General features: G+C 46.6%; 2 protein-coding genes across 3 annotated transcripts in view; one reads left to right on the forward strand and one right to left on the reverse strand.

Moving 5' to 3' along the window:
• The window catches only part of Acsl5 (acyl-CoA synthetase long chain family member 5), a 46,214-nt gene extending 37,708 nt beyond the window's left edge, over positions 1-8,506 (reverse strand). The window contains exon 1 of one of the 2 annotated variants that reach the window (XM_028875081.2): positions 8,271-8,506. The gene's annotated coding sequence lies outside the window, so the exon portion shown is untranslated. Of the gene's footprint in view, positions 1-6,283; positions 6,777-8,270 lie in introns of those variants that run through there. The other variant, XM_028875080.2, reaches the window with a different exon arrangement.
• Positions 8,507-21,901: 13,395 nt separating this feature from the next.
• The window catches only part of LOC114697034 (guanylate cyclase 2G-like), a 41,064-nt gene continuing 37,732 nt past the window's right edge, over positions 21,902-25,233 (forward strand). Inside the window, 2 exon segments of the mRNA XM_028875042.2 lie at positions 21,902-22,288; positions 24,801-25,149. Of these exon segments, the coding sequence (XP_028730875.1) occupies positions 21,905-22,288; positions 24,801-25,149 (733 nt within the window). The 5' untranslated portion in view covers positions 21,902-21,904.

Consider the following 25,233-nt stretch of genomic DNA (forward strand, 5'->3'; position numbering starts at 1 on the left):
AGCCTTGAATTCACAATTCCAGCAGGACAACATCAGAAGAGGGAGCTCTACTAAAGCCCCCAGGAGGTGGACCGGTAGCGCTTTCCATAGCAAGGAAAGATTGACTTCCATTGTTTAAACGATTAAGGGGGAGGGGTAAGAACAAGAACCAAATAAGAACCACCTCCCGCTGCACTCTCCCTTCTGAGCCCAACTGCTAGGATGAGTCCCACAGCTGGAAGATGCAAGACACCTGCCATAGGCAAGCACACTGTAAAGGAATCATAAGACTGTCAAGAAAGATCCGCTGCACACACAGGGCCAGGAACTCAGGAGAGCTGCCATGGCTTCTTCTTCTGGATTGGTTCTCAACAAGGCTTCTGGAACTGAGGGAACATCTCTGGGATGTGCTGGGAGCACTCCATGTGAAGGTCATCCTAGCCTTTAGAGTCCCACACACCCAGCACAGACTTGAAGGTAAAGTGGGAACCCACCAACCCATCGAGACTTCGGCAGCTTTCTGTTGCTCACTACTGGCACATGCTCAGAGAAAGACAATCAGGGGGAGGAGTCTGTTAAAGGACACTCACTGAAGCATTCAAAGAAGAAACACAATGTATGCCTGGACTGGAGTCTGCTTGATCTTTCTTGGAAGTACCACCACTGGGTCTTCACACTTACACACTTCACACTTACACACAATGTAAATGAGGCCAAGGCAGAGTCCCAAGTATATCACGTGTGCACTGGGATATTCAAACCCACGATATCCAGGTAGCCACAATGTTCAGAACGGAGAAGGTAAGCTTGGAATTCTTTAGCTAGTAGAAAGCCATTTTTTTTTCCTCAGGGAGCTAATGTGCTCTGTTGGGATATATCCAAGTGTTGGCTGTTTGGGGTAGACAAAAGTATACATTTGTTTACCCTGTGACACTTTTATTTCTATGCTCACTTTTACAAAGGTGTGTGGAGCTGGGGGTGTAGCTAGTTGACAGAGTACTGGGTCAGCATGCATAGAGCCCTGGGTTTGATCCCCAACACCAAATAAACCAGGAGTAGCAGTATACTCCTGTCACCCCAGCACTCTGGAGGTGGAAGCAGGAGAATCTGAAGGTCAGATTCAAGGACATCCTCTGCTATACAGTGAGTTTGGGACCAGTCTTTGATACACACAGCCTATCTCAAAAACAAAACGCCAAAATAAAATAAAAATAAAAATGAAAGACCCCAAGAAAACAGAAAGAACAAGAGGAAGATGAAAAAAAGAAAGGAAGAGCAGAACAGAAGGAAAAAGGAAAGAGAAGGCAAAGACCTTGGGCCTGTGTGCCTAGTACACCCAGTGTTGATCGATGAACATTGGAATATATAACTCCTACCCTCTGCAGCATTACAGGTTTCTGCAACATGAAAAAACAAAGATGTGGAATGAGCGTATGAGAATGAGGGAGAACAGGCCCTTGGAGACAGGAGTAGAGTAGACAGCCCTTTGGATCACTACAGGCCCAGAAGTATGATCCTTGATCTCAGGCCTCACTGCTAAGAGTCTCTTTTCCAGGGCCAAAGACAGCGATCCAACCAGTGAAGCCCACGGACAGGAAGACACTCTCACACACCCTGTTGTCAACCAAGCTTGCTGCCATCACACTCAGCAAACCATCTTTCTCAACTCTTGTCTGTGTCTTATCAACCACCTTCCTGAATAAACCCCATCACCGTGGGTTGGATGGACCTAAGTAGAAGGGAAGAGAGGAAAGGTCCAGGGGTGGCTGAAGACAAGAACAGAGAAAGAGCAGTACTTAGAAGAGGGAACGAGGGAAAGATTTTTCTTCCTTGCAGTAATATTGATTGTATGTAACAACAGGTTCATTAGTACATTTTCTTTTTCTTTTTTTCCCCTGATCTGGGAACTGAACCCAGGGCCTTGCACTTGCTAGGCAAGCGCTCTACCACTGAGCTAAATCCCCAACCCCTCATTAGGACATTTTCATGCATGTCTAATGCAGTTTTGCTCACATTCACTTCCAATACCCTTTCTCCTCCCACTCCCACTGACCCCTGGGAGATGGTATTTCTAATGGAGGTGGAAGGTTCATTTTTTTTTTTTTTTTAGTTAAAGAGTGAAGAAAAAGGCCCCAAGAGGAATCAGTGAGAGCACCATGCCACTGGAGTCAGACTGGGTTCTCAGGCACAGTCACTGGGGATAAGGTGGTGACAGCCCTTGGCCAGTTGAGTCAAGTGGTACTTAATAGGACACCCCTTGTTAATTCAAATCCCAACAGCCTATTAACTCGGTCCCTTAGGATATTTGTGGAGCCACCCACAGGGTGGTGACAGGAAGTGACAAATCCCGAGGGCACTCAGGTTGATAAAACTAACCTTGATCTACTATTATGCTTCCAACTAATCAGACCAATGGCCCCACCCTACAGAAAAACTTGTCAAGGTAAACACCCCCAAAGGGCAGCCGCAACTTCTTGCTGACCAAGTGACTTTTGAGAGAACAAGTTAAGCAAAGCCAGTATCACAAGTCCCCTAGATTTGATAAGAGGGTCTGTAAAAAGATAGAATGGACAAAGTGCTCGGTCCTCATCATTCCTTCGTGATAAAGAGTGGATGACGCAAGAGGTTGTGAAAGAGACCTTCCTGCCTGGGTTCAGAATCAGGTCTCACACTACCTGGCTAGACCAATGGTCAAGCATCACCAGATCTGAAGTGTAAGCAGTGAACTTGACTGTCAGGACTCCCCTGTCCAGAAACAAACCTCCAAGGCCATTGCTTTTGTGACTTCAGAGCAGCAGAGCTGTCATTTATGAGACGAGAGGACCCAGGGACAGTTACTCAACATCATTGCAAGTCTGCTCTTTCAACTGCACACAGCAAAAATGCTGTGGTACCTCGTGCACCATTGGGCATGTGGCAAGTCCTGAAGAAAGAGCCTCTCTTGTCAGGGCCGGGGATATGGCTCAGTCAGTACAGTACTTGCCACACAAGCCTGAGGTCCTCAGTTAGGTTCCCAGAACCCAGGTCTGGAAAAACAGAAGTCAGGTGTGGTGGCACATGTTTGTAATCCCAGCTGGGAAAGGGGACACAGTAGATGTCTGGGACTAACTTAGTCTGATCATGAGTTCCAGGCCGATAAGAACGTCAGTCTCATGACGATGGTGAGAACCTGAGGAAGAGCTCCAAAGTGTCCTCTGGTAACCAGATGCATTTACACATGCCTACACACACCTACACACATGTGTACCTGCACACACACCAACACAAAGGGTTTCTCTCTTCTATTTACCTCCATTTTCACATCCTTACTCCTATCACATGATCTGTTATGAGATGTCCCAAAAGATACAATCGTCATCTTGGTTCCTCTTACAGACAAATGTCTTAACAAGTCTTTGTTTCTATTTAAACACAGCGCTTCTAATTGGAGGAGACAGGGCTGTCACCAACCCAGCCCCATTCCCTTCCTCATATCCTCCTACAAGCCTCTCACAATCCCAGTCTTAGAAAAGAATGTCCCAGGAAGACCGAGAGGTCTGTAATGGCAGTTCACGGACTGGCTGACCTTCCAAACCTCATGAACTCATTTATTTATTCACATACCAAGAATGGGGAAGCTAGGAAGAATCCAGCCCTGTGCCAGTGGGGAGGGCTACTGAGAGCCTGGATCTAACACCATGAGAGAGCCAGAGGCACTGACCACAGAACGTGGTGTGAGCTGTGAAGGCTGAGGTCACTGCTGGGACCACACCACACTTGCAGCGCCGCCAGACTGAAAAGTCACCTTTGGCTGCACCCAGAGTCACTGCGTCGTCAGCTAGGCATGAGTATGGGACACAGCAAGCAGGAACCACACTCCTGCTTTTTAAAAGGATGCCAAACCTGGGACTCGGAGCTCATCTCCCTGGAAGAGGGGAGAAAATACTTCTTCTTCTCTTTCTTTTTTTAAGGTGAATTCACTTTTTAAAACTTAAGCTTTTGCCGGGCGTTGGTGGCGCACGCCTTTAATCCCAGCACTCGGGAGGCAGAGCCAGGCGGATCTCTGTGAGTTCGAGGCCAGCCTGGCTACCAAGTGAGCTCAGGAAAGCGCAAAGCACACAGAGAAACCCTGTCTCGAAAAACCAAAAAAAAAAAAACAAACAAACAAAAAAAAAAAAAAAACAAAAAAAAACCTTAAGCTTTTTTAAAAGGTACATTCACAATGCTAGGCCGCTGACCTTCTATTTAATTCCAAAACATTTTCATCACCTCAAAAGGAACCCCTGTGCCTGTGCCTCACTCACCCCTCACTCCTTCCCCCAACCCGACAACTGGTCTGTCTACATCCAGCCTCTATGGATTGAGGTGGGAGGATTTGCTAAAGATTAACTACCTTACAGTTTCTTGTTCTTTGGCCTATGCATTAAGCCAGCCAGACTCATCAGCGTTAAAGCACAGATCACCCTTGGAACTAAATGAGCCCAAGTTCAGATTCCAGGTCCAACCATGCATGATGTGTTGAATGTCTTTCTAAGTCACACTTTTAACCCTACTCCATGGGCTAAGAATCACAAGAAAAGCACCCATAGGACTCTGAGCACAGTGCTCCCCAGTGACAGCAGTGCTAATATTCATGGTTCCAGGAAAACCTCAAATAGGGGACGACCATATAAACTCAGTATCTGGTATCCAAGTGTCACATACAAAAATCTTCTTACACGCTAAAATTGTAGGCTATTCAAAGGAAAGCTAATCCTACAAGTGAATGAAGAACAAGTTTTTAAAATAAAATTGTAAATATTTTGTTTTTGAAAGCATCAGACTGCCTACAGTTCCGATACAAGTGACAGCCTACTTGCTCTGTGACCTTGGGGAAGTAGCTTCGCCTCTCTGATGCTACTCTCTTAACCATCGGACAGTGAAACCATCCACCTCAAAAGATTGGCTTGACCAAATATGTTATCTGCTATGTGTTGGTACTTGGCTGAGAGCTCTGTCCTTCTACAGTGTCCACCCTCCTTGAACTTGCAGCCTCGCCGTGATGTAGCACTGAGGTGCACAGAAGCACACTGATATTGTGGTATGTGTCTTTGCCCTAAAGAACTATCACATAGCTTGGCATCGTGGCACACACCTAGAATCCCAGCACTTGGACAGCCGAGGCAGGCAGATCACCAGTCTCATCTACGTAAGGAGTTCCAACTCAGCCTGGACTACAGTGATTGTCTATTTCAAAAAACAAAGCAGGGCAAACAAAGTTATAACATAGCCTTAAGTCAGAATGCTTGGCTGCGACTCTGTGTGGTCTGGACAGTATTGTTTTTTTAATTAAATTTAATGTGTCTCTCTGGGTTCTATGTGCTGCGATTTTTTCTAGCGTCCCCATCACCAGTATCCCATCATACCCCAGCTACTTCACCTGCCTGTGCTAACCGCTTCCCTCAAACCTCCCGCCTGCCCGCCTGCCTGCATTTACAGCTATGCTTTATTTAGGCTTTTGTGCCTTTCATTGGCCGACACAGGCACATGAGTGATGCTCATAAGCTTTTATACTGTGTTTCTCCCAAGGTGCATTCTAAAATGACCGGAAACAGCTGCCACATGGATACAGAGGGCAGGGTCAGAATCTATGGCTTCTATCTCCAGTTTTGAAACCTGACCAAAGCTTTACTATTTTAGACCTGCCTCTTACAGGGCACCAGTCACCTACAAGTAGAAAGTTTAGATTCAATCCTGACGTTCAGACTGTCAAAGGGGGGAGGGGTGTGATACCACATGGGGTATCAAAACCCAGCCATGGAGCCCTTTCTCAATACTCACTCTCTCAAAGCCCTTCCAGAGCATCTTAGATCTAACCTGTGCTGATAGCCCCAAAAAGAGACCCAACTTCATTCAGAAGCCATTCAGTCTGTTTCTCCATCTCCTTAGTCTCATTCCTTAGCTTTTACCATCCGAGAGTCAAAGTCCAGTGAAAAGCAAGGTTAAACCCCCAGCCCACCCCAGGGAGCTACGCCACGTGCTCAGGCCCGCAAAACGGTCTCTGTAATCCACCTCCGGAAAAGGGACGGAGAAAGTCCCCTCCCACCGTCCGTTCCTCCTTTTCCTCACCTCTCCGGATCCAGGGAGCACGGGTACCCCTGGGAGCCCCCACCCCTACCTCCACCCTCACCCCCGGGGCATAAAGAGCATGGCGCCCACGTGGGCCACAGCGAGCCGCGAATTACAACCAGCTTCCTGAAGCTGGGCAGGGAGGAGGGGGGTCGGATGCCTCTGTGGCACGCCCAGGGGCCCGTCCTTGGATCACACCCCGCTACAGATCCCTTACCCTGTGAGGGGCCGAATGTCTTGGAGCTTGAGTGGGGGGCTTCCTGGCTCCGGCTTCTCGCTGGCTGGAGAGCCCCTATCCTTCCTTCCTCACCCCGGGCTTCTCCAGGGGCAGGGCGGCTTCAGAGCGTCCATGCAGGCAGGCAGGCAGGCAGCCGGGCTAGTGTCCGCACTTATGCCCTGCCCTGAGCCGTCCCAGCCAGGCCATAGCCCGGCTTTCTGACATGCTGGTGCTGGGGACTTCACTTCCTGGTTTTTTTTTTTTTTTTTCCTCTTTCACAACTGAAAGTGGAAGCGCTTCTGACCAGGAGGAGACAGGCAGCCTAAGCTACCCCGCCGGTTTTCAAAGCCTTTAGCCCCAGCCCCTAAGGGCTGAAACAAAAGCCACCTAGCATCCACCCAGTCCACCTGCTCCCGCTGGTCTCACTAGCTCTCCTCTAAGACGAAAATCCAAATGAAACCGAGCTGAGGTGCCCCTGGGTTCACTGCCAGAGAGACGGAGGTGACGTTGTATCCCGCTGCGTTCGCAGGACAGGAAAGTCCAGCGAGAGGGACCTCCGCCCTTGGGGCAGTCTCAACAACTGTCTTCTCCATGTAGCCCCTTTCCCGGTCCTCAGAGCTGCCCGGCTCAGGGACACATGCGGACCTCACAGAGACAACAGAATAAACAAAATAAGCCAGGAACCACTGGGGCAGCCAGCCATTAAACTGACGTGGCTCCTTTTCCTCTGACACACCAGATCCGTCTCTGACTCCGGCAAGTTTAATGCAAAACTGTGTCCTGTGCCTCCCCACTTCCACCTTACAACCCGGGTTCATGGCTGCCTTATTTATCACCCTAACGCTCTGATCTCCCAGGGGCACAAGGAGACCTCATTCTCGGATTTGGAAGACAGATGACAGGTCCTGCGCCCCCAACCCCACCCCCAGCAGCAAACTCACAGACAGACAGAATTACACAGCACTTTCCCAGCCTCGATCCCTCCAGGAAGGATGGGGAGGAAGTTCAAGGTGAGTCTGGCTCTTCACTAGAGTGCTAGCTACCTTAGTATTTCTTCTCTCTGCAGAGAGCACCCCCTCCTGCTGGAAAGGCCAGGAAAATGGAGCCATATCTCAAAGAACAGCAGGTCTGTCCCCTTTGGAAGGATGGAAGGATAGAAGGAGGTGCCTTCAGCTTTTGTTTAGTTTCAGAGCTCAGCTTCCCCTGAAACAATTTTCTCCCGAGGAGAACATTGGCAGAGTGGATGCCAAGCCTCAGTGCCTGGGATGCCCCTGGCTTCTCTCTAAGGCCTGTCTTAGCCTGTGGCAGGTTCAGAGGATACCAACTAATATCATTGTCATTGGTCTCCTCTAGAACTGAATGCCAAGTTCAGCAAGGTCTGAGTCATTCTATGCCTTTCTATGCAGCCTCTATGAGCCCCAAAGATTTCTATGGAAGATTCTGACATCACCAAGATTTTCACAGTCTGGTCAGCAGAGACTGACCATCACATCCTCTCTAAAGCCATGCCACACTGCTCAACAACTCAGAGGTGTATCCAAAAAATGAGGCTAGTGCTGCATCCCTTACAGAAGATATCCCCTGAGCCAACACATGGCACGTCCTTTAGGATGCTTGCCAGCCCCTAATAGCATCACTGCTGATCCCGTCCTTCAGGAGTCTCAGTCATCAGCAGTGGTTAAGTGGCTTCTCTAAGGAGTTCTGAATGTAAGATGAAGGGAATCTACATCCTGACTCAGTCTTTAACCTTTCAAAAGCTTTATGCCTTCTAAAAGTGAGATTGATAATTCTCTTTCAATCCTTTTCCCCCCTCTCTCTTCTAGAATTCAAATGGCTCACATATTTCCCTTTCCAATCACTTTCTTTCTTTGCTTCCCACACAAGTCAGCTGAGATTACCACTCATATTATGAAAGAACTTTAAGCAGGTTGAGGATGAATATGCATCCCACCTTCCCCCGTCTCATAGACCAGGGAAGGCAACTCACCTTGTGAGAGCAGTCAGTCACAGTTCTAGCTGGGTCGAGGAACGGCTCCTCTTGCAGCTAGCTCGTTGGTTCAGCACCACATTCAGCTGCCTCTGCCTTTCCACGCTCGCTCGGGGACTAGGCACACCTGAAGCCACTGGATCCTGTCCTGAGAGTGTCCTGCCAGCTCCTCTGGAACCTTTGGACCTGTTGCAATAAAGGTGCAAAGGTAGAAGTTACCTGCTCAAACACTCAGTCACCTCTGACAGAAGTGGAGAATTTGGCAAAAGGTTAAACAAGAGATTGTTAGGCAATGGACTTAAGAGGGAAAATAAAAGAGTGATTGGCTCAGAAAGCTGCTGTCGAGTGGGGTGAAACTTATAAAACCCAGACTTCAGGGGAAGGGGTAGCCATGTGTAGGGCTTTGCATAGGAGGTTTTTCTTTGCCACCATCTTTGGGAGTGAGAAAGGAAGAGGCCAGACTAGACTAATAAGGCTGAGAAAGTGTACCTTAATTTCAGGATGACAGGAAATGGGGAAGTCACTTGCTGGTTTAAAGATCTGGACAAAGTGGAAGTTTGTGTTTGGAGATGAGCCTTCTAGGAAAGCCAGGATAATCCAGGATATTCCAAGGCAAGCAAGCAAGCAGAGCTGGCCTGAGGTATAGAATGTGAACCAAAAGACCAACCCAAGTGGGCTGTCTTCCGAGAGAGCAGAGTCAGGGGCACAGCCTGCCCTACTTGCCCCTAGCAAGAAGAAGCACTGTGGCTGTTGCCTCATAGTGTAGTCTATTTTCTCCCTTCTGTCTGTGTGGAAGATGCGCATTACCTATGTTGTTCCTAAATCATTAAGGCTGAAAAGGCAACACTAATCAGAAGGAATATAAACGGAGAGCTAAAAGAGGATCTGCAGACCTTGAATAACCTCTACTTCAGAGTCAGACCAATGAACTCTTTTCAAGAAGGTGCTAAAAATCTTGCCACCAGATAGTAGACAACCCAGGCCTAAGGCAGGGCCATGGATGCCCATCACCATGTTTGGTCCCTCTGTGATCCTACCTCTCTGGTCAATGCCACCAGTGAAACTTCAATGCTTGCCTGCTTTCTTTGTGCCAGCCCTTTAGAAATGTAGAGAAAGGCTTACTTTGTAATGTACCTGGTCAGGTGTCCAATATCAAAGTCAGGCATCAGCACCATTTCCTGCTCGATTCTGTGTGGGGTGGTTAGCATGTTCATGACATGGGGTCTTCTCATTCAGGTCTTAGAGGCATGGACCTCAGAGGTCATCTCTCCCTAAAGAGCCTTAACACTTCCTTAGTACCAGAAAGAAAAAGGCTTCTAAGAGGCTCTGAAGAGAGCAGACTGATGAGAACTTTGGGTGTCAGTGCCACCAGACTGGACCAGTGCCAAGGTATGTTGGTCAGGAAACTACTGACTGAACACCTGCTGATACCACACTCTCCAGAGAGTAAGATATGCCAAGACAAGCTGTGGTTTCCAAACTTTAGTAAATGTCACAGTTCCCCAGAGGGAATGTTACAACACATTGTCTGGGCCCGTGCCATAGTTTTGATTCTGCATTTCTATCAGTGTCAGGTAACATGGGTGCCACTCGAGATGAGTGTTTGCATCAAACATCTACCCTACATTCAGTAGGACCAGATACTACAATATCTATAGAGGTTTCATTAGGGATAGCCTTGGTTACGGCCAAGTTTGACCCAGACTTGAACTGGTGCTTTTGGAGAATCTGGACAGCTGACTGAGTCCCAGAGGGAGACTTTAGCTGAACAGGAGTCCTGTCACTGGCTGTTCACACCACCTTTCCACACATCTAACTCAAAGTCATGCAGAGTCAGAGTGGCCAAAACAAGTGGGTAGCCTTGTATGAATGAGGAATGAATGAATCATCAATGACATAGCAACCTTGCTTTATTCTCAGGGACATTGGAGACTTCAAAAGGTGGTGAAAAGCCCAGAGTCCAGGTCTCTAACACTCTAGCAGGCCATACCATCTTTTCCTCTCCTAAAAAATAAAATAAAATATTTTTCACATGTTTATGTGATAGGTGTCCCTGTTGAGTGTATCTGCAGGTGTGTGTGTGTACATACTGATATTGAGTGTTTTTGCTTGGTTGCTCTCCACTTTATATATTGAGACAGGCTCTCACTTGAACCCAGAACTCTCTGGCTAGTCCACCTACTCAGCTTTCAGTCTTCCAAGAGCTGGGATTACAGGCAGGTCTCCATTCCACCTGGCATGTATGTGTCTGTTGTGTTTCTGCAAAAGCAGGTGATTTTCCCACTGATGAACCACCGTCTCTGGTGTGTCAGACCAGGCTTCTTTATAGTACCCACAACCATACACTTTAGAATACAGTAATTATTTTAAATCCCTTTCAACTTGGGCATCTAGCAGCCCCTAAAACGTACAAACCTTCATTCTTTTAGGCCACTGACAGGCAAGGTTCTTGAGATGTGTGGTGCCTGACAAGTAGCCTGACACACTCTTCCACGTGACCCTCTGATGGTCTTCATAGACCTTCTTTGCCTTTTCTTAGGGACAAAGGAACTGTACATCCAATCCACCATAGTTCTGGAATCCCAGACACTGACATTCCAGAACTCTATAACACAGCCTCAGAACAGCCATGCTGCCTCTTGGGCTCAGGGTGGGGAGTACTTCACAGATAGAAATCAGCTTGTCCAAGGGCCTGAACGCAGAGGAAGGCAGACATGTTTATACCACACTTCCTAGTTTGTGACTCTTCCAAGCTGCCGCTTCATATCTGTGAGGTGTGAGTGTCAACGAGACCTTCAAACATCCAGACCAATAGTAAGGGACGGGAATCCAACCCCAAGATGAATACTTCATTTGGTTCTTAAAATCGGCTGGATGGAGGCTGCAATTTGCCTGAATGAGAAAGAACAACTCAGATAGGACATGTCACTTCCTGAGGTTCTATACCTTGGAGATTATGCTATGATGATGTGGGGAAGGAGAGCACACTTATTTCTTAAATATTTTTAGGTTATTTGTAGCATCTGGTGATTTCCCTATTGTCCTTTAAGAGTCTGGCATGGCATAAAGTGTTATTTTAAAATTTTATTCACTTCCAGCATTATAACAAAATTTATAGTATAGGTTACTTCAAGATTCTATACAATATTGACTCTAATAAGTCATAAAGGAAAACTAAAATTTCTTCTTTTTTTTTTTTTTTTTTTTCGAGACAGGGTTTCTCTGTGTAGCTTTGTGCCTTTCCTGGAGCTCACTTGGTAGCCCAGGCTGGCCTCGAACTCACAGAGATCCACCTGCCTCTGCCTCCCGAGTGCTGGGATTAAAGGCGTGTGCCACCACCGCCCGGCAATTTCTTCTTTTAATAATATTCTGGTATTATTAAATTCTGATAATAAATTCTGATCTTAGAATCTAGAAGAGTCTTCTTAAGCTTCTAGAGTGTCTGTTTTAGAATATTTTTGGGGGGGTTCAGATTGTAGAATGTACACAAAATAATGCTTTCCTCAAGAAGTTTGGGCAAGAGTGAGAGTGAGAGGTGGAATACGAAAAAGGAAATATGTGGGTTGGGGAGGAAGTCCAAGAGCAAGAGCCCACTGGGCATGTGCAAGGCCCTGAGTCCCAGCACAGGAGGACAAGGAGAAGAGAGGAAGGAGAGGAGGAGGAGGAGGAGGGGGAGGAGGAGGAGGAGGAGGAGGAGGAGGAGGAGGACAATGGCTGCACAAGACACCTGCAATGGCTGGAGATGTGGAGATGCCAACATGTAGATGGGGAGGCTATTAGGCTGTCTGACCGCTTGTCCAAGTCAGGCAGAATGGCCCCAGAGCAGACAGAAGCAGTGTCAGAGCTGAGCATGAAACAACTCAGGACAGCTTAGCAGTGATGGACCAGAAAATGAGGAGCTGGGATGGCATGTCCCAGAGTTCACTGACTAGCAGGTAGAAGTGTCATAGAGTGAGGGCTATGAGGGTTGAACTTTAGCTTCCCACATGGCAGAGCTGACGCTGAAGTTTGTCATCAACTGAGATATGGAAAGAAGGGGCAAAGTACCCGAAAACTCTCTCCTAGAAGGGCTCTCCTAACTGGCTGTTGGAATTCCATGTCATTCTGCTTATCTGCTATTTCAAAAGGCTAATGATGCTCAAAGTACATTTCCAAGGCAGCAATCGAAGATCCTCAGGGAGCTCCTCATCCTTAGTTCAGATCCTTGCAGAGGCCTTCTATAATCAAGGCCCACAGTGGAGAGCATTATGGAACACTTGCCAAGTGGCCGCCCTGCACTAAGAGTTTTGCAGCATTTCATCTAATCTCTCACAGCAACCCTAGGAAGATCTTATTGTCCTTTGGAGAGAAATGAAAGGGTCCTCTTGGAGTAAGAGGCCAATGAACGTGTTCGAAGTACATGGCTAGCGGTTGGAATAACCTCATGGTTAAACTTTGAGCTCAGGTAGTCTTGGTCCAGAGTGTAACCTTATCTCTGTAGTTCAGTGCCATCAACTCTACAGCTCCCTTATTCTTTTGTGTGCACACACGTTTCTCCTGAGGACAGTCAGTGATCTCGATAAACATTAAGAACCCTTGCTCTAAGTCAGCAGGACCCAATAAGCCCTTGAAACCAGATATCAAGCTGATCACCACCTTCCTCTCCTTCAATGGGGGCGGGGGGGGGGCACAGCCTTTCTGCTTCTGAGCTCATTTCCCTCAAAAGCCTCACTCCATACACCGGCAGGCACTGATGAGCTAGATGTTCTAGCCGGCTTCTCTCTCCACCAGCAGCTCTCCCTTCTCTGTAATCTGTTAATGCCGAAATGCTTCGGCTCCACTCTAGGGGCTGACATTGCTGCGTCACTGGGGGCTTCACAGAGGACAAAAGGAAACCTGAACCCACAGCTTGATGTCTACAGCTGCTAATTTCCCTCAGTTCCAGCTACTGACAGCGATTGCTTGGGCATGCATTATCTTGAGGCCACTTGTTCATTCTTTCTGGGAAGGAAGTGTTACCCAAAGATATGCAATTGGCTGGCAAGAATGCTATTTGCACAATAGCAAGAAGAAGAAGCATCCACCAGACAAGGTTCATTAGCATCCCCCCCTTAAATGGGGAGCTATGGACAATTAACGGCTTCTAGGGGAGGGACAGTCAGTTTCTCTAGGGGTGTGGCCCCTGGTAGGGTGGCCACACTCCCGTGGGTGGCTTCATACCCAGGAATATTTGGGAAGCACAAATTGGACTGGGTGGGTTATTAAAAAATAGGGCATAAAGTTGGGGGTGTACGGAGATGGACTAGGTCTGGAGAGAAGTTAGGGGTAAAAATGGGGGATAGATAAGATCAAAATACCAACCAATTAATAAAATAGTATGAAATTACCAAACAATAAAAATATAAAAAAAAAGAAATCCCCCCAATTTCTAGCTCTTCATCCCTCCTTCCCCCAAACCACAGAAAACAAATTGACTTACAACCTTGGAACTGAGCCTCCTAGTTGGTGATTCATGATACACTAGTAGGTCAAGATACACCAATTAACTCTTTACTGAGGGTGGCTGTTGTGCCGACAGACAGCTGTGTTCTAGGGGTTCTATTATGCCATACAAATACCATAATTATCAGAGTCATGGAGTGAACAAATCAGAACATGGAGATATGAGCTACCTGCTCCTTTATCAGCAAGGAATAAACATCCAGACTGAGATCTAGCAATCCCACTTCTGGGTATATATACAAGGAAAATTAAATCAGTATGTTGAAAGGACATCTGTACTCCTATATGCCTTGTGGCATTATTCACAAGAGACAAGATATAAAATTAACTAAAGTGTCAATAAATGAACAAAGAAAGTCTAATGTATAACTAAAGTAGAGGGGCTAAGGCCATAAGCCAGTTGGGAGAATTGAGTTCTTAACTAGCCCTAGTGCAGCCTTGCGTGTCCAATCCCCAGCACTGCATACAACTGTATGTTGGTGGTACATGCTGCAATCTCAGTCTTCAGGAGGTGGAGGCAGGAATCAAAAGTCAAAGTCTTCCTTTGCTTCATGAGGAGATTAAGACCAGCTTGGGCTGCTGGGTGGTGGTGGTGGCGGTGGCGGCGGCGGCGGCGGCGGCGGCGGCGGCGGCGGCGGCGCACGCCTTTAATCCCAGCACTCGGGAGGCAGAGGCAGGCGGATCTCTGTGAGTTCAAGGCCAGCCTGGGCTACCAAGTAAGTTCCAGGAAAGGCGCAAAGCTACACAGAGAAACCCTGTCTCGAAAAACAAAAACAAAAACAAAAACAAAAACAAAAACAAAAACAAAAACAAAAACAAAACAAAAAGACCAGCTTGGGCTATATGAAACAGTCCCAGATAAATAAAGTGACACACACACACACACACACACACACACACACACACACACACACACAAAAAGACAAGATCCTGTCATTTGTGACACCACAGATGGACCTGGAAGACATCATGTTAAATAAAAAGAGCAGGCACAAAAATTTTAAAGCCACCTGATCTCATTCATAAGTGCAAGCTACAAAAGTGGATTTCTCCAGGGAAATGAAACAATGGTTAACACAGGTTGAGTGGTGAAGGGGAAGTGGAGGGTGGGAGACAATGGTTAAAGGGGGTATAATGACAGTTAAACAGGAAGTACAAGTTCAGTTCTGCTGTGTAACAGAGACTATAGTTGATGTGAAGAGACACCAGGATCATGGCAACTCTTATAAAGGAAAAAATTTAATTGCGGTTGGCTTACATGTTCAGAGGTTAGTTGATTATCATCATGATGGGATGCATATCAGCATGCAGGCAGACATGGTGCTGGAGAGGTAGCTGAGAGTTCTACATCTGGATCAGCAGGAAGTAGGAGGAGAGAGTGACACTGGACCTGGTTTGAGCATCTGAAACCTCAAAGCCTACCTCCAGTGACTCACTTCCTCCAACAAGGCTGAACATCCTGATCTTTTCAAATAGTGTCACTTCCTGTGAGCCTATGGGGGGCATTTTCATTCAAATCACCACAGTGACATATTGTATTCTCATGAAATTATTTATTTATTTGTGTGTGTGTGTGTGTGTGTGTGTGTGTGTGTGTGTGTGTGTGTGTACAAACACTCAAGTGCCTGTACAGAGGTAAGAGGACAACTTTTGGGAATCGGTTCTCTCCTTGTACTATGGGCTCTGGGGATCGAACTTAGGTCATCAGGCTTACATGGCAAATGCTTTTACACACTGAGACATCTTACTGGACTGATATACCATATTCTTGAAAAATGCAAAGAGAGCAGATGTGTTCTTGTCACAAAACAATAACTATGTTATATGGGAGTGAGTTTATTAATTATTAATAGCTGGATTTGACTACTTTTCAACGTTTAAATGCTTCAAAGCATCCACCTGAAGAGGATCAATGCATACAATTTGTATTTATGTGTGTTCATGTGAGTGTGGGTGCATGAGTGTGTACAGGTGCACATTCACGTGTGTGTGTGTGTGTGTGTGTGTGTGTGTGTGTGTGTGTGTGTGTGCATCTGTGTGGAAGTCAGAGATCAGCCTCAGGGGTTTTCCTCAGGGTTTTCACTTTGTTTTGAGACAGAGTCTGTAGCTGCCTAATTAGCCAGTCCAGGGATCCTCCGGTTTCAGCCTCCTCTACACTGGGACCAGAAGTACATAAAACACAGCTTTCTATGTGGGTTCTTGGGGATTAAAGTCAGTTCTTCATGTTCTCTCAGAAAGCACTTCACCCACCAATCCATCTCCTCACTCCAATGCATTTCATTCTGTGAATTAAAAGAAGAGATTCAGATGGAAATGATAAATGTCCCTGAGCAAGACACAACGCCTAAATTCCAGGAACTCCAACACTCACAAAGTGTGGCCACCACCCAGGGGCCAGGAAAGACAGTTCATAGAGAAGATTTACACCTTCACTGTCTAGGATTATGGCTCCAGACTGCAGGTGGCTCCCAGGCACTTGAATGATGTGAGCCTAAACTGAGATGTAAGGACAAAATATATACTGAATTTTGGGGATCTGGTATGAAAAAATAACAAGTTTTCAAATTCCAATTACATGTTGAAGTGATAATATTTGGGATATAAGTTAGATTTCCACTGCTCTCACTCTTTGTGTGTGTGTTGGGGTGCATTTGTGTCTGTATATGTGTGTATACATGTAGAGGCCAGAGGTCATTCTTGGGGGTGGTTCCTCTGGGAGACTTCAGGCTCCCCGGGTGGGTAGGGTGGCCAGGCAGGTCCAGTGGTTCGTCTGTCTCAGCCTCCCCTTACTAGAATTGTAAGCACCTATCTTTGCACTGGGTGCTAGGGATCAAACTGGAGCCTCATGATTATGCGGCCAGCTGAGTCACCTCTCCATTCTGCTTTCACTTTTTAAATACATCAGTAGGAAAGATGTCAATGACGAATGTGTCCTGCATTGCATAGTTCTGGGATAATGCTGATTACCAGAAGCCAAAGGTTCTTTGACTCAGTAAATACAGAACAGTCACACAGGCTGATGTTAGTAACATATGGAAACTTGCCTGCGTGAGCTTTCTTTTTTCTTTCTGGTGCCCAGCACAAGCTTTGTCATTCCATTTGATGCATGCATCACCACTATATATGCACACACATTACAAGCTGTGCCAGAAATGTCCTTTACCTGATCCTCTGGCTTCTGCAGAAGTGGCAGCTTTTCCCCGCAGGAACTCCTTTCAATAGAGTTTATGATCTGAACTGTAGGACAGTCCTTTGTTGAACTGTGTTGTTTATTGGCTATTGTTCTGTGTCAGCCACTATGCTGGGTGTTTTATGTCTCTTATTCCTTTTACTGGCCACATAAAGTCATCCTGGCTAATTATAGATGAGGAAATTGAGGGTTTAGGCAACCTTAACTTGTCCAAGCCAGCTTGTGTCTCATCCCACAGTCTGCACTACAGGAGGCAGGAACTGAGGAGCACCGCTCCTGTGTGTCACAGGCAGGGAGAGCCCTGATACTTAGAGCAGAACATTTGTTTGCACCTCCCTCCTCCTGGGTCCTTAAAGGATACCTTCTGCTTCACAGCTGTGGTTCTCTGAATTTACAGCATGGTATGAGCCACCCTGAGGGCTTGATTGGCTAATCCAGGGCCTTTAACTAGAATTGAGAGGAAATGCCAGGAAGTGGGAGGGCCTCTGTTGTCTACAGACAAGAGGCTGAGGAGGGTGGGGGAGTCAGGAGGGACATCCTGCCTGGTTCTCTATGACTGTCCAGCAGAGAGCTAAGGGCCAGATGCCGAATGCAGGACACACAGTTCTGTCAATTGGCACAGACGGAAAACATTTTCTCATGAGTCAAAAGCATGTTATCACCAGAGAGTGATGAACTGGGGTACAGTAGACCGGCCCAGTGGTTGGGATGTGTGAAAATAAAGAACTTCATGGGGGATTAAGGAGATGCATGGCTCGGTAGGTAGCTAGAGTGAGTACTGTGTAAGCATGACAATCTGGGTTCAAAATCCCAATCACCCATCTGAAAAAGCTGAACATGCCACATGTGTTTGTAATTCCCAACGTTGGGTGACAGAGCAGGCAGATTCTTAAAGCTCACTAGCCAACAAACCTAGCTGAAACAGAACTTCTGGGTCCGTGGGAAACCCTGTCGCAGGGCTGTAAGGTGAAGAGTGATAGACAAGTACACCTGACATCCTGTTCTAGCCTCCTCTCACCTCTGCATACTGTGTGTACAACATGAACACACAAACATGTATGCGCACACCACACACATGCACATACCACATGTACACACACACACACACACACACACACACACACACACACACACACGGTCTTGGAGGCCTGGCCTGGGATGTAGATTGATGATAGAGCACTTGCCTATCACACAAGAAGCGCTAGGTTCCATTTCCGTTAGCCAAGAAAAAGCAGGAAACACGGTGAGCTGCCCTGAGAACACGACGACATGCATGGAAGATCTGACCCCACCCCTCATCTGCCATAAGTGGTGTGGATGAGGGAGAGATGCCCTCCCCCATCCCCACCCCTTACTGCCTGTGGCAGGTGGGAGAGCTGGCCCTGAGGCCGTGAGAGTGGTCTCTGCCCCTCACCAGCTGCAGTGCTCTGCAGAGTGGCCCCTGCACCTTGCCTGGGCCACTGGTGTCACCTAGTGGTGTAGGTGTGGGTGAGCTGGCTTTGAGGGTGCGAAAGCAGGACAACCGGGCCACCCCTTGCTCCTTGCTGCATAGGGTGAGCTAGCCAGGGCAATGCTGGAGAGCTCACCCTGGTGGTGAGGATGAGGGAGAGCTGGCAGGCTGACCAACCTTGCAACTACCCAGGTCTAGGACCAGGACTATGCATTGGCCCACTCCAAAATCCACCTCATCTATGATCTGCTGGAGCATATGAAGGGTCTGGTCCTGCAGATCCAAAGGTGCAGGATCTCCGTGACACAGGGCAACAATAGGATGTCCAAGAGGCGTCCCAGTGAGGACCCAGTACCAATAGTGTAGTGGAAGCCAGAGGCCTCAAACCAGACCAATGAGTATTTGTAACAAACATGTGCAAGTAAAGATATGTGGTCTAAAGGGTCACCGTGTGACTTACTGTGTCACACTACAGGGTCTACGATGAGATTTTTCTTTGCCTTTTTCCTCTGTTTCTTTTCAAACAAATTTTATTGTTTAGTTTATTTTATGTGGGGGAGGTTGCAAGGGCAGAGGGTGGATACAAAGGGACAGGGAGATGAATGGGGTCAAGATGCATGATGTGAAAGACACAAAGAATCAATAAAAAGTTATAAAAAGAAGAAAACATTTTGGAGGTGGGCAGTAATATGTTCAATGTACAATATATGCTTGAATAAAAAGACAATTTTAAAAAAGGTTTTAGAAAATCTAAAATCACAAGAAAGTAGTTTGTAATTAATTACCTCACTGTTGATCAGTGAGTTTGTTTGAATACCACATACTCCTGGAGCAGTCAGCTTCCTCTTCCCGCTGCTAACTTCTGACAGATTTTATTCTTCATGCCATGGCTTTAGGGTCAGTAACCCTGGAAGTGGAATCAAAGACTATGAAATAAATATTTAGAACTCTGGACTTCAGGCCAGCCCAACCAGCTAAGCTTGGATTCTATGATGGCTGGGAGAAATTGTAACTATTGAAGGCACAGATCTTCAAAAGCTCCTGCTCAGGTGTCGAAGATTCATTCCTTGTGGAGAGAGGTATGGCAGATAATAGAGGGACTGAATCCCCGGGTGGCAGAGCCTTTGGGAAGGAGGGCAGGATTCTCTTCTCCTTGTGTGGGGCCTTTCAGGAACACCACGGTTCTGTCATTAGCAGTCACTCAGAGACAGTGATTGAACCCCATCTTCCAGGAGCAACGGACACTGTTTCTAAAGCAGTGGTCTTTGAATCCTGAGCAAATTATTCTGTTGCAGACCTAAGATACAGGATCCCCCAGTTTGGTCTTAACTCTTCTGGCTCCCCAAATCCTTGCTGAGTAGAAGCCTCATCTCAGACACTGGGTCCCATTGGCTGTGGACAAGGCCTAAGGATAGATATAGTGGAAGGTCGGAGGTTGGCACCCAGACAGGTAACAGCTGCTTCCCTTTGCTCCCAGGACAGTTACTGCAAGCCATGCCTGAGAGGAACCTGGGAGCCATATCTGAAAAAGAGCATGCACCTGTCACTCAGCATGCCATCCCATAGTACTCAGGTCAGGATCCACCTGGGATCTTAGGGCAAGAAACTGGCAAGCTCATAGGTCTCTCTCCTCCATCCCCACTTCACAGAGGAGCAGACAGACTCCATAGAGTCGATACCTTTCCCCATAAAATAGGCCAGGAGATGATCTTACATGCACCCCACTGGCTGTCTTCACTTCTCCCACACGCCATCTTGGACCTGCCTCATTCCAGGTAAGCTAATTCCTTTTTTTTTTGGCCTCTCATCACCCTGGAGGGAAAGGTTGAGTAGACTTCTTCCAAACCCTAACCCATTAAATCTTACTGAGTTCCTACTGAATTGGAGGTCTTAGGTTGCATATGTAGGCTCATGGCATCTGCACAAGTCAATCTGAGAGGGCTGGTGTTAGCCTCAGTATGAAATGGAGGAAACCATTTCACAGCACTATCTGGCTTGCCCAAGGCAAAAGATTGGTGGAGTTTGTTAGGAAGGAGGTGTTGACTCAAGACTTCACACATTAACTCTAAGAGGAGAGAAATAGCCTCTGTCGCCCTCTGTAGCGTGGTTTCCTTCTGAGTCAGGCCTGAGTGAGCTGAGGCCGTTTAAGGGATTGTATCTGAAGGAAGAGAAGCAGTAACTGAGTGCTTCCCTTCCTCTTACCTCAGACTGTCAGGGCTTCTCAAGACCTAGTGCATCTAAGATACATGACAACCTCTAATGTGTATTTCCTGGGGCACATTCTGGCTCAGAAAGTCTGGAGTGGGGTCCTAGAATCACTGTCCTAGCCTTTGGGAGAGACTTCTAGGAAGCTTTGAGAATCATAACGAGTCTACTGTGGTAAAATATCTAAGTACGGATGAGTGTGAGAGGACAGACTTTTCCCAGATGGAAGCCCTGGGAGGTGAGAAGTTGACCATTTAGATTAGTGTGGATGGGCCTGGGGAATGGCTGTGGCCTTCCAAAAGTCCTGGTCTCCCTGTGATGTGTCAAGCAGTGAAGAGGTGACATCCTCCACCCCCATCTGAAACCTTCTTGCCCTTATCTATGCAGAGAGAGAAGGCCAATATTTATCCAGCACTAATCAGCTCCTGGTCCTCCAAGCCCAGGAAAGGAAGATACAGTATGCCTGGGTTGGCAGTAAATCTTTTCATAAACATTCGTTTACTTTTTCTAAGGTTTTTCTGTAAAATCGATTGAGCAAATGGTAACTACCATTGTTACTATGATACTCATATGAAATCTAACTTCTTGTGTGTTGTCTGTGTATGTGTGTGCACACATGTGGCGGTCATCGGAGAGACTGCTCCCCACCTTAGTTCTGAGACAAGGGGTCTCACTGATTCCACTAGACTAGCTGGCCTGCTGGCCTGGGGCCCCTCCTGTCTCTCCCGCTGTGGTGTTGGGATTGCAGGCTCAAATCCTCATGCTCAGCTCTTTAAGAGCCTTCTGAGAGGGGAAGCTCAGGTCTTCAAGCCTGCACAGTGAGCATTTAGTCAAATGAGCTGTCGCCCCAGGCCGTAAGACCATTGATGGAATGGTTCTTTGTGCGAGCTTTGTATGGAGGACTAGATTTACAAGCTCTCCTGTAATCCTCCTGCCCCCCCAATACCACTTAGAGAAGCCCTGCACCATTTAGGTCCAAGGTCATACAAATAACATGAAGTGCATTTAGAATGGTAGGACGGGCTTTCTGAGTGGGCCCCAGTCTTCACACAGGGTCATGTGACTTGTTCAGTAACATGAAAGCTGTAAGTGATATCATTGAATCAACATGCAGGGGTTTTTTGACTCGCCATTCTGCCTGTTTTCTATGAGACTCAGAAAGGGACAGCTTCTGTTAATTAGTGTCACTGACTAGAAAGCAAGCTGTGGTCTCTGGGGACTCTTCACTCTCTTATAAGTTCTGGGCAAGGGTGGTCAGAAGGCTGAGCCTACCAGAGCTGTGTAACGATACTTTGTTAGATTCTATCCATGGCTTCCAGGACAGGCTCTGAGGTCCCACTGAAGTCTAGGCTCTGTGTTAGAGCTGAAAATCATACTGGTCACTCATGTTTGGTTCTGATGCTCTTTGTCATTGTGCTAGTGACTTGTCCTGAAGCTGCTAAGCTCACCGTGGGATTCCATGCCCCGTGGAACATCTCTCATCCATTCAGTGTGCAAAGACTGGGGGCAGGCCTCCAGATAGCTGTGGATAAGCTCAACTCAGAGCCAGTGGGCCTCGGGAACTTGAGCTGGGAGTTCACTTACACCAACTCAGCATGCAGCACCAAGGAGTCCCTTGAAGTTTTCATCGACCAGGTCCAGAGAGAACACATTCCTGCTCTGTTTGGACCAGCATGCTCAGAAGCAGCAGAGGTAGAGTATGCAGTATTCTAAAAATGTTGTCTGAGCCGGGGCAGTGGTGGTGCACGCCTTTAATCCCAGCACTTGGGAGGCAGAGGCAGGTGAATCTCTGTGAGTTTGAGGACAGCCTGGTCTACAGAGTGAGATCCAGGAAATGCACAAAGCTACACAGAGAAACCCTGTCTCAACCCCCCCCCTCCACCAAAAAAGAAGTTGTCTGAGTTTCTACTAAAAGGTGGTGAGTGTACAGTTGAAGATACTGATTACATTCATCTCTTCTTATTGATTTTTTACATTTTTGATTAAAAGGTTAATTGTATATATTCATTGTACATGGTACTATATTATGTAAGGCCATCTTTCAGACAAGTATGTGCTTACATCTAATCAGTCTCTGAGCAAAAATCATCACAATTGCCGTCTAGGTCTTAGTTTCTGTTTTTTGAGATCATATAACTAGAAGAGTTAGAAGTCTTTAAAGACTTTTAAGGAAAAATGATTAGTTCATGAACCTTGTTCCTAATGCTTGTTTGACTTTGGTGTTGCATGTAGACTCATATTCATTAATCTCTTATGTTGTCAGCCACATGGTTTGGAGAATTTGAGATCGACAACAATGCTTGTTTTTAAATATAACAGTATCGATTGTTAAAGGAGGCTTCCTTTGGTGTGCGTAGTTAATTATTCAGGAATGCTGACAGTCAGCTGGAGATGATGCAGTATGACAGTTTGCTTTAAGCTACAGCAAATGAGGGAGACATGCTATGTGTGGTTAATGGGAGTTGCTTTGTCAATGTCCTGGTGTCACACCATCTGAGAGAGGATGGGGAGGGTGACTAAGGATGAGCATTGCAGATCTCACTCCCTAACGCGGCAGAACTCTCTGGAACTGTTGCTGTAAGATTCAGTTGACCTTTGAGTTTGAAATATCCATCTCTCTGCATTTTACACCTCTCTGACTATCCAAACTCTACTCCTCCTTCAAGGTCAATTCCAAGTGTTGCTGAGGCAACTTCTACCCTCCTCTTTCATTTTACCTGTCCATAATTCCGCAATTTGAAGTAATTTGTCATTAATTTGTATGAGCATGTTTCTCTGCGTATGTGAATTTGTCTCCTTTTTTGCAGGAAGCCTGTAAAACAGACTATAAAATTCTCTTTACTTTCCCCCCAGGCATTGAATTCTATTATTTAAGTTCATTTATAAATTTTGTTTTACAAGCTTTACTGTGGTGAGATTGAAAACCCACATAAATTTCTTCCAAATTAAATGTTTTGAAAGTTAAAAAAGAGAATTGATTGCTTTCCTAAATGCCTATAAATATTTTTCTATAAATCCTATAGGGCATATTGGTTTCTAGGGATATTTTTATAAATCTCAGCTCTATAAGGGGCCATAAACTTCTTTAAGGTAAAGGTCTTCAAAATTCTTTGCAAAATGTAGGATCTTAAAGAAAATACATAGAAACAAATAATGGATGAGTTCAAGAAGCATATAAATGGGGACACGTGGCTTGAGTTCTAATCCCACTCTAGTAGCGTTGGGTATGTATCTCACATCGCTGCATCTCCACATTTTCATCTTTACGATGGGAATGATGGCCAAGCAAATCCTATAGAAACCCTAGAAGTTTAAATGAGGGCTCCGCCCTAAGTGGGATGTCTACATCAAGCTCAGGGATCATCAAGGAAGAGGAGGAGGATAAAATATAGGAGCCAAAGGCAGTGGGTGACCACAACCAAACCGTGCTGTCAGGACACAGCAGGGAAGCTGGCACAGGGAAGAGCTCACTTTAACTGTCACAGCATTCAGAAGACTTAGTAAGATCAAGCCAGGAAAGTCTAAACACTCATGGGGAGGCACTCAGGGCTTCCCACCCCAGCTGAAACTATTGGCAATTGTTGGCTTCTTTCAGACAGGGAATTAGTTTTCTTCCAGGATGCAACTCCTGTGAGGCTACAGCTCCTGTGAGGCGACAGCTCCTGTGAGGCGACCTGCGTTCCAGCAGACGGCCCCGTACCCATGCCCATGCTACCAACGCTGAGTGGGCTCGGTGGGTTAAAAGACAAGGAAGAAGAAAAGGAAAGGAAGGTTGGGAAGGAATATTTTTGGAGGAGAGGGAATGGGGTTGGAGTTGATTAAAACACATTGTATTCATGTACAAAACTTTCAAACAATAAAACTTCAACTTGAAAACCATTGCAGCCAATCAAGTTTGATTACAGTGTTTTTTTTTTTTGTTTTTAAGAGAGCTTTTAAGAAAAGATTGACATGAACATGGAAGTTCTTAATGGAGGGCTTAGAACATAGCAAGGGCTTGATAAATACTTACATTTATCGTTCCTGTCCCCTGAGGTCCCTGCAGTGCAGATTGTATGGAGGACATTGTCACTGACATTCCAGTAGAGAAGCTGCAGAAATGGCCCATAGGTTCCCTGCATCTGAGCTGTCTGCAGACACTGACATGAAGTGTGGTGTGGCATAAGCTCTGTTATGGAAAGGCACTCCCTTGTTCACTTTCAAGGTTATTGGTTTGCTGGCCTCTGAGTGGAACATCCCCGTCTTCGACTTTGTTGGACAGACGGCAGCCCTGGAGGACCACTTCTGGTGTGATACCTGTGTGACCCTCGTGCCGCCCAAGCAGGACATTGGTGCCGTGCTTCGGGAAACCCTATGGTACCTGGCCTGGGAAGACATCGGGCTGTTTGGAGGCTCCTCTGGGGCTTCCTCCAGTGAAGGCATGGATGAGTTGTGGAGGGCTGTTGAGGATGGACTCCAGTTGCATTTCACCATCACTGCCAGCATGAGGTACAGCAACAGCAGCCCAGACGTTCTGCAGGAAAACCTCAGAAGCGTGTCATCTGTTGCCAGGGGTAAGTAGGCAAGAATCTTCCTTTGCTTGTGTTTGAAGATTGTTTAGAAACAGCTTTGGGCTCTTTGTCTTTATACCTATTTTT

This window comes from Peromyscus leucopus, chromosome 1 (assembly GCF_004664715.2).
Source record: "Peromyscus leucopus breed LL Stock chromosome 1, UCI_PerLeu_2.1, whole genome shotgun sequence".
In the NCBI taxonomy this organism is placed as follows: domain Eukaryota; kingdom Metazoa; phylum Chordata; class Mammalia; order Rodentia; family Cricetidae; genus Peromyscus; species Peromyscus leucopus.